This window comes from Parasteatoda tepidariorum, chromosome 9 (genome assembly GCF_043381705.1).
Source record: "Parasteatoda tepidariorum isolate YZ-2023 chromosome 9, CAS_Ptep_4.0, whole genome shotgun sequence".
Taxonomy (NCBI): Eukaryota; Metazoa; Arthropoda; class Arachnida; order Araneae; family Theridiidae; genus Parasteatoda; species Parasteatoda tepidariorum.
In genome coordinates, this window is record NC_092212.1 from 57,043,449 (window position 1) to 57,053,377 (window position 9,929).

General features: G+C 28.4%; 2 protein-coding genes across 8 annotated transcripts in view; one reads left to right on the forward strand and one right to left on the reverse strand.

The window, feature by feature from the left end:
- LOC107436403 (X-linked retinitis pigmentosa GTPase regulator) overlaps window positions 1–9,929 on the reverse strand; it is a 38,879-nt gene that overhangs the window by 24,263 nt on the left and 4,687 nt on the right. For 3 of the 7 annotated variants that reach the window (XM_071185533.1, XM_043040392.2, XM_043040391.2), the window contains exons 1-3: window positions 5,597–5,657; window positions 3,085–3,210; window positions 1,067–1,159 (exon numbers count right to left, since the gene is read on the reverse strand). In XM_071185533.1, coding sequence (XP_071041634.1) covers window positions 1,067–1,159; window positions 3,085–3,210; window positions 5,597–5,642 — 265 coding nt within the window. In that variant the 5' untranslated portion in view covers window positions 5,643–5,657. Of the gene's footprint in view, window positions 1–1,066; window positions 1,160–3,084; window positions 3,211–5,596; window positions 5,658–5,801; window positions 5,965–9,929 lie in introns of those variants that run through there. The other 4 variants (XM_071185532.1, XM_043040393.2, XM_043040394.2 and 1 more) reach the window with 2 other exon arrangements.
- The window catches only part of LOC107436405 (transmembrane protein 242), a 16,393-nt gene continuing 12,554 nt past the window's right edge, over window positions 6,091–9,929 (forward strand). Inside the window, exons 1-2 of the mRNA XM_071185535.1 lie at window positions 6,091–6,383; window positions 9,296–9,396. Coding sequence (XP_071041636.1) covers window positions 6,344–6,383; window positions 9,296–9,396 — 141 coding nt within the window. The 5' untranslated portion in view covers window positions 6,091–6,343. The remainder of the gene's footprint in view (window positions 6,384–9,295; window positions 9,397–9,929) is intronic.

Below are 9,929 nucleotides of genomic sequence, written 5' to 3' on the forward strand. Positions count from 1 at the left end.
TACCAATTACCCAGACCTGCTAAAGTCCAGATGATTCCTGATATGTGACTTTCCACCTAATATTTTGTAATATAATAAATTATATTCATCTTTGTATTTTATTAAAATGAGAAGTAATTCGAAATAAAATAAAAGCCATTAAATTAGAAACGATCTAAGTATTCATCAATAATTGAATTATCAAAACTATAATAATGGTTGCTGTGTCTGAGTCTATCTGCGCTTCATTTTCCTAAGCGCAAATCATTTTAATGTTAACAAATTTAAACAACATGCTTCACAAGATTAGGTCTGTTAATAACAAATTTACATTTACACACTGCCAAAATTAAGTGATATGAAGTAAGGATAAAATATGAGTAGACCTAGGGTTCCATATGAAATAACTTTTTGTTTCTACTCTACAGTAAAAATCTTGTTAAGTTTATTTATAAAAAGTAATGTAGTATTATTTATTTACATCTTGAATTCCAAACTAAACTTTTTAAACAATATATACTCCTGGTTTACTTCTTAATACAAAAAATTTACTTAACACACATTCAACTTGCTAAGCTATTAAAAATCAAAACGAAATGCCTTCAATTAAAATTGTCTTGCACTCACATCACTTCCTTATTCATTCCCTTATTTATCCATGCAGTACAGATAGGTTGAAAAAAAAAACATTTAGACAATTCTTTAAGTATAAAAAAACATTAGCGTAAGTGAATTCCAAGGGAAATTTATTTCGGACAATCAAACTTAAAATAAATATGGATTACAGTACACATTACTTCAAACTCCACTCTGCGGATCATTAAATTACACTTATCAGCAGGCACAAGTGTAATCCAAACCTCACATTGGCAGCTATCAGCGATGTTGGTGAGGTAAAAAAAAACCTTGAAAAACAGGTGCAGGTACATAACAAATCTTAGCCGTTTTTACTACCAGGTATACACTTAAGAAAAATTTTAATTATCATCAACATTCAAAACTAAAATTTTTGCTAACATTTTACATAAATTATCTATTTATAATAAAATTCTTATAAGCTTTAAAATTAAAAAAAAATTTAGATTACCTTTGACAAATGAAGGTTTTTCCAACGTCTTAGTATGTCCATGTCCCAATTGGCCCCATTCATTGCTACCAAAAGTGAATAAACGACCAGATGCTAAAATTAAGAATATGCTTCACTTTAGTAGTAATACAAACTATAACAATTAATCTAACTCAGACGAAATAATAATTCAAAAATAATAATTATAGTCTAAAACAATAGTTTGAGAAAGAAACTATGAGGAATTTAAGATAAAATTAGTTCTATAATACAAGAGCATATCATAGTCTCATATGTACTGAACTTTTTCGATATTCATTTCCGGTTATTTAAGGACATTTTTATACCACAAAAATAAAGTAAAAATTCTGTTGGAAGTAATAAGACTCTCACCTTAATTCCTTTTCACTAAGACAGTTCATTTTATGATTGTATTTTTCTATTTGGCATAGTACAAAATCCCATGTCGGGATGTCCATTTAGCAGAAGTTTTTTTTTGTTCCAGACACTTTTTAACAATCAAAATAAACAAAACTCTTTTCCTTTTTCAAATAATTCTAACTGTTCACATCATAAGTGAAAAAAATTATCTTTATTTATGAAAGATAAAGCTCAAATTATCCTCTGCTCACTTTTATTATTTTATATCTACATTTTATCATACTAAACATTGCTTAGTTTTTTAAACATCATTCGAACTATAAGAAAACATTGTATCAAATTGACAACTATTAACTATCATAGATTCGTTATTTTTTTATTGAATAATGCAGGTTCTGATATTTTACCTTTATCTGGAAAAATATATTTTCCGGACTTGTAAAAATTACCAGTGATTCCGGACATGGGACTTTTTTCAATATTTATAAATGCTCTGTGTTCAAAATCAAAGGGGATCTATAAATATTGTTTCAGAAATAAAAATGCTCTTAAATAAATATATCATTATTATCCTTAAAAAACTAAATGTAAAAAAAAAATTTTTCTTCATATTTTTAAATTAAAAAGTTAATGTTCATCGCTTCAAAATTAGATTTCATTTCAGATGCAATATATTTTGCTGAACTCTACAAAATTTCATCAAAAAACGAGAAAACTGTAATATTTTTATTTTATTTGAATTATAAAAAAAGTTCAAAAATTAATATCTAAAGTGGTAATTTAAAATTTTACTATTTATAGCAGGAATTTATTTTTTATTCCGATTAGTAAAAAGAAATTATTTTGTTTTCCATGAAAAAACTACCATATGAAGGCATTCTTGCATGAAAACTCATGTATATTTTTAAATATGCTGACTAAGTTGTACCATTATGCTATTTTGTTAATTTTTTTAATTTTATAATAATGTCCATTATATTGTTATTTTATCCCTATCATTCTTCTCTTTAAAAAAAACTTTTTCTTAGTGATAAAATGACTATGTAGGATTAAAATCGAACTAAGTTAATTATTTTTTAGCTATTTCATTATAAAATATGGAGCGTTAGATACTTACTAATGCTAATAGAGAAGTAAAAAAAAATTCTTATCATACAACATTTAGCTAAGTCTAACCATAAACACACTTTACTCTACCTCAAAAAATAATTCATAACAAATAGAATTTTGAAAATTATTTTTAAATTTCTAAATAGATCTGTTTTTTAGATGTCCCTCTACCAGTTTGAAATTAATTAATAGTTTTCACAAGTTTTTAATGATATTAGAACAAAGCTCGTCAACAGCTTAAATTAAAATACTATATAAGTTGATCATAAATAGGAAATTTGCAAACATTAAATTTTTTAACAGTTTCTAAAACTGAAATAAAAATGTTTGCTGCAATCGGAGTCTCTAAAAATATTAAACAAACTATCTCAATTTAAAAAGGAGAAAATATATGTTTTTTTAACATATACCCACTTTAGCCCATATAACCACTTTCCCCCACCTGACTGTACTAGTTCAGTAGTAGTAGTATACTGATGGGAAAGAAGAAAGGATTATATAAATTTAAACAGCTACAGTCATTTAAGAAAATTATTCAATTTCAATACCTGTTAGTATGGCAGTATGTTCATCTCCACAAGAAATTTGCAAAATTGGATCATCTTTAATCCAAAATTTGCCAGCTACATTATCAGAAAAGCGACTTCGTCCAAATGTGAAAGCTGCCCCACAATCTAAAAAAAGTAATAATTTATATTTATTAAGAAAAATTTGATTAGAAATAAATATTGCACATAATAATAAATAAATGGAAACATTTACATATTGGTACCAGATCCTGTAAACTGTAATCTCAAAGGTACCACTGTCTGGTAATTGAAATTAATTCACGATATATACATAAAAGTCAAGCCTATATATGCATAGAAGAAGCCCTGTTAAGGGCTGAGATCTTAACCCTTTAAATTTACCCTTTTCTATATTTTTTATTTCAGTTTCATGTGCATGTTTGGTTGATTTTCTCCAAAATTTAGTTACTACTTTAGTACAGATATCGATATAGAAATCTTCCCATAGGTCTTTTTTAAATGCTAATTGCAATTCACAATTTTTTTATTTTATTTAGTTGCGTTAAAAACAAGAGCATTATATTCTAATGCTACCCAGTGAAGAAAAGCTGTCAATTACAGAACAATCAATTGACTAAAACTTATATACTGGCTTAGTTAAAACTTATATACTGGCTTAGTAAAACAAAACAGTAGCGGCCATCTAGGAATCAAAAACATTGGTGATTACCAAGAAGTTGATCTAATTTATGAATTTTTACGCATTACCATTCCCATTATAAAGACACTATTAAAGAGGTCTACTTGTTATCAAACTGCAACTGGGCCACATTGCAACTGCACTCATGATGTATCTATTCTCGTCTGTCAGACTATTTTGAACTTATAAGTTATAGGTTAATTTCTTTTTCCTACTTGATTTTTAAAAGCCATGCCACTAGGTGAAAAAACAGCAATTAATTTCAGAAAAAAATCAACTAACACCTATACATGGTGAATGTATTTAAAAATATGATAAATATACCTGGTTGGTTCTAATGCCACTTGCCACACGGGCAAGCCTGCTTAGTGAAACCGAGCAAATTTAACATCCATTCATTCATCCACAGATCGTAATTTTTCGCCTGAATCAGAGAACGATTGATCTCCAATCCAGTACCCCCCCCCCCAAAGGTATTGATTTGTTATGGGAACATGGAGGACTTTGTGACTCGACAGAATTTTAACATGCATCAGTCACCAACTACACAGGGAGTCTTCGGCCGGCGGGGTTCGAACTCACGGACATAGGCACAGTGCCCTACCGACCAGGCTATCCCGGCCACATAAATATACCTGTTTTTTATAAATAATGAGTTCATTACCAATAAGTTGATTTTTTAAGAAAATTTATTTCAAAACCACTATTTAAGAGACCTACTTGACTTAAGTCAGCTCTGTCAATAAGTTAATGTAAGAATGACTTATTATATACTAGAGATGAGTTTTGGCTCACTTTTAAAAAACTGAACAACAACTAAAAACTTTTATCCAAGCCAGGTGTCTCTGGCTTAGATAAAAAACAAGACCAGAAGTCTGATGATGTCTTAATAAGATTATTCATCATAACTTTTTTTAATACTACCCTTCCTCTAAAAGAAGAAGCAATAAAAAACTGCATTTGCAATATCTAATTGCTACGACCAATAAACCGCCAGACAACCACATAAGAATTATAATGCTATATTATTAAAATTTCTTGTTTTCGTTGAAACATTAGATTTGATATTTCTTAATTTTTTCAAAATTTTATTGTGTACCTAATGACCAAGCACAATAGATTTTTATATAGTTGTCTACATTGAAGGTAATAAAAAAAAAGTAATGAATAGCTCGTGTGCCCGAAATTCTTACACCACCCCGACCTCAATACATTTCTCTACTCACACCTTTCCAGCCTCAGCACATTTTTTTTTTGTTTTTTTTTCTTTTAACAGGAAGCTTGGACTGAATGCATCTCATCTCTAATATCTACAATCTTTACTACTGCTCTTCATTGTTAAAAGTTGCTAGCTTTTCAGGAAGATTTTGCATCATATATACTCCAGAAAAAAAATTGGAGTCTTCCTGCCATGAGAAACTATATATATATAGTACAATAAATAAGAACAAAAAAAGTTCTTAATTTTCTTTTTGTACTTATTTATTGTGCTATGTTTTTTATACAGTTTCTACATTAAAGGGGACTAACTCTCAAACAAGCCTCAACACTTTTAGTTTTTAAAAAATTTCAAGTTAGACATTAGCAGTTGATGCAATGAGTTACGAATACAAAAATAACTCCGTTTTTTTTTAAATATCCGACTATTAAAATGGTAATGAAACTAAAGTTTCATAATTTTCAAAAAATGTTATATTAAATCCGTAGGGAAATAAAAAGAATCCGTAGAGACTCTAAATATTATAGATACGCAACAGATCGGCTATAACTAAATTTCAGTAGTTTAAGTAGGAAGACGTAATTCTGATATAAATAACATATTAATAAACGAAATAGTTTGATAAAACTAACATAAAAAAACTATGAATATCAAATTTTCCTTATATTTTGTAGCCATAAAACAGAAAATCTTGTCCCATCCTATTTATAAATGTCATATTTTTCTTAAGCTTCTAAAACGATTTATTATGCAAGTTGTTATAGGAAATATTTAACAAATTACAATAATAAAATCTACTCTAAAGCCCAAAAGAGATATATAATTAAACATATTAACCAGGAACATCATTGTCAATATCCGAAGCCATGAATTAAAAGGGCGAGGGAGCTTAATTCTTAGAAATTCCTCTACTAATTATATTTATATTTTTAAAAGTTTGTATAACTTTTACTAAACAGATAGTACTTGCTTTTGCCTCTATTGAATGCAAAAGCTCTATGGAAAAAGTGTCATAAGATTCTAGGAAGTAATCCGAATAAACTGTTCCGGTTTATATATGTAGATTCAGCTTTATAAAAGTTTGTAAAAGAAAAACGAAAACTGAAACAAATCGATGCATATCATCATCTGATTCAAAACAATCAGTGTGCATGTTAACCATCAACAAAGGCCGCTAAACCATGTGGTTATGTTTTTGTTTATGATTGGCATACGCAATGCCAAGAAGTTTGAAACACAGCATAGTATAAATTAATTAATATTTAAGAGTGCAATCAATGTTAAAACTATTTTATTTGATTTTAAAATTTGATATTCATTTAAATTCTCTGCGTCAATCTTTTCAAAGAAAAATTGTGTGATAATAATTAAAAATAATAATGGTGGAGAAAAACACAAAGAAAGATGCTAAATTATTAGGTATTTGATTTTTAAAATCGATCATAGCAGTATTAGTACTGTTTTATAATTCAGATAAAAGCAGTGTTAGTCAAAAATGGTGGACAAAACAGAATAATTTTGTCTCTGTTTTTCTTATAGAAAAAGTCATGAAAGTTAATTAAACATGAAAAAGTTCTTAAAACTTATTGTGTTTTAATGTCCTTATGTTAACGTTTCATGTGTTAAATATTCTCATGGTGTTTATTTAATTAAAAACATAATCTTGAGGATTAAATTCAATGCATTTTCAAATATTTACAAAATTTTCTTACTATAGATATTTTTTCTTCTAGGTATTGAGTGTTTTCTCATAAATTTGTGTACTCTTTTAGAATTCTACTCAAAGTACTAAACAAGCACCATATTTATATATAAACATATTTCAAAGAAATTTGAGAAGTAGAAATTAAAACTATTATTAAAGAAAGTATGATATCTGTACCTGTGTCACAAAAATCACTAAATTCCTGGGACAACTGGACATCAGCATTATAGGAACTAACACATCACGGAAGGGAACCAGTCAAAGAATGTAACTCCTAGCCACCACTGGATAAACCACTACATTTTTTAAAAAAATTTTCGAATTACAAACACCTTTTGGTAATAGACAGGAATAAGTACACATGCAGAAATATCTCCAGTAAATCAAAATATTATTCCTCAATCATGTAATTTTGTTTTTTTTTAAGCTTCTAAAAATCGAACAATTTATTATGTTATTTATAATAGGAAATGTTCACCGTAGTGCTGGCTAATTAAATTTATGTAGAAATTATATTGTGCATTTATTTTACATCATTACTGAGAAATATTGTGATATTTATGTATTCACTAGTTATGTGTTTATAAATAACACATTTTTTTAAATGCTTAAAATTTAGCAAAATTAAATAAAGAAAATGTAAAGAGCATAAAATTTTTTAGAAAATATACAACTTTCTATGTAATAAGACCAGTTGTTTTAAATTAACTTTTAGATTATCATTATTATATTGAAAAACATAATGAAATAAACCAAAATCCAACTATGAGATGTTTGAAAGTGTTTATCAATTAATATATGATTTTTACAGATTTAGTGTAGTTTTATTTAGGCACTTTTCATTTCTAAATCTCATGGGTTCAGCACGTAGGCTTAGGAGTATAAAGGGATCAAAACATGCTGGTTCTCTGTTCTGAAACTTGAATATAAGTATTATTCCTTCTGCTACAAGTTGCAAAACTACTGTAGTCACTACTTTTTTCATAGTTTGAGTGTAAGGATCTATTTTTAAGAAGAAGTAGTGTATTGAGTAGTGCAATACAAAAAAAGAAGAAAAAAATAGTTATTTGTAGCAATTCCTAGCAACTACTTTCATTGTTAATTTTCCAAACAACGAGGTTCAAAGCAACTGATTCGTCAAATATTTGATTGGTACAAATATGTGCTGGTTCGTCGGTGGATGTAGTGATAATGCCCAATTGGCCAAGCATTAATCAAAATTATATCTGATACTCCAGAGAAGTGAGTTTTTTTTTTTTCTTTCTTAATCAAGCCATTATATATAATGACTAATATTTAAACTAGCCATTATAAATAATAGCTTATTTATAATTTTGTCCATAACTTCAATTGAAATACACTGTACAATCATGAAATTTTATTATGGACAAAATGTTATTTTGCTGGAGGGGGACATATTTGCTACTATTTCATAGAGGAAATAAAAAAGTATTAAACACCTAAGAAAATAAAAAGTATTCAATAATTTCCTTGCATTTCTTAAATTAAATATTTGCTGTCGTGAAGGGCATAAAAGTGAAGAAAATATACCTAAATGATTTAGAATAAGAAACTGGCTCATGTAAACATGAATAAATAATTCTAAATAATTTCTCATATTTAATGTAAGCACATTTTTTAATCAATTTGAACTTGGATATTCTCCAGCAAAGTTTATCTTCTAAATATGGTGACTACATTTCTAAAGTTGCTATAGTTTTAGTGAACTACAAGAGAAATGCAGTTTTCTGACCAATGATTCCTTTTTATTTTATAAATATGACTTTTTAAAAAAAAATTTAATTTCTTGTGTTTATAGTAGAAACTATTTCTGACTCGTATTACCTTTTCAGATGTATTAAGTTGTGTAATTTATAGAAAATTGAAGCACCAACAGTGGCAGTGTTGAGTAATCGAAATTAACTATGGAAATTAACTGAGTTTAATCGAACAAATAGAGAAAAAAAATGCACACACAAACTCCATTATTTATAGACTTCGGAATTAAGAAATATTTTTTAGCTCTCAATAGAGAATTCTTGAACATTATTATTTAACCCAGAATTTCAGATTTAACGAAATGTCAATTGATTTTTTTTCTCGAAGTATATAAAAACTAATTTAATATCAATTATGTTATTCAAAGTGAGTAAAACTGTAATTTTACATTATAATTATAAAAAAAACTTATTTTTAAGACTGGGACTTGTTTTGTTGAATCACCTATGCAGATCTTACATTGTTTGCTAAGATACAAAACTTGAATTTCATTAGTTTATTTAATATCTTTTTTACTTTCATGGAAACTTGGTTTGGTATTATTTGGTTTTATTGGCTTGGTTGGCAAAGTACCTATATTTGTTATATATTAGATACCTACTGCCAAAGGACCTTTTATCACCATAAATCAAATATCACTGGTATTAATAATAGTTTGGTGATGTTTTACCCTACCTTCTAGAAATGGTATAGTGCCCTTTGTTCTGGTATTAAAATGTTAGCACTAGAACACTGACTACGATCACAAGAATTAAATATGTAGAAAATATTTCTTGTTCCTCTTTTTATTTAAAAACAGTCTGTATTTATGTTAGTTATTTATTTTAAACTTCTTTTTTCCTTACAGAAACTTCATTTTTACTTACTGTTACTGGAGTTTCAATTGTAGGAGGTTTTGGCATGGCATTAGCAATGGCAAAAAAAAAAGATCCTGTGTATTTCCTTAAAGTAAGAGACTAATAATTGTAAAACTTAAATTTCTTTTTTTCTCTAATATTTCTTTAAATGCACAATAAATGAATATTTTATAAATTGTCATAATGTAATTGAGCTAATATATATATTAGTTACATCTATTTCAGGTGTTGTTTAAAAATGTATATCTTATGCAGGTTCATTTTTCCTGAGATTTAGGGGTACGCTTCTTGGTGTGCACTCTGGATATAAATTTACTACCCTGCATCCCCTTTGATCGTGTTTATATCCCTTTATAGTATATATGACGTGGCTGTGCGGTAGCGCTTCGCTCTGTCGTGCTACAGGTCCCTGGTTCGATCCTCGGGACGGACAAGGTTGACTCAGCCTTTCATTCCTTTGGTGGATCGATAAATGAGTACCAAGCATGCGTGGGAGCTAAACACTGGGGGTTCCGCGCTCGGCTGACCACCTGACCGGAACATCTACTCCTGCACCCCAGAGCCCAAGGTCAAGAAAACTGAGATGGGCACAGTAGGCCTTGGCCCTCTATGGGCTGTCGCGCC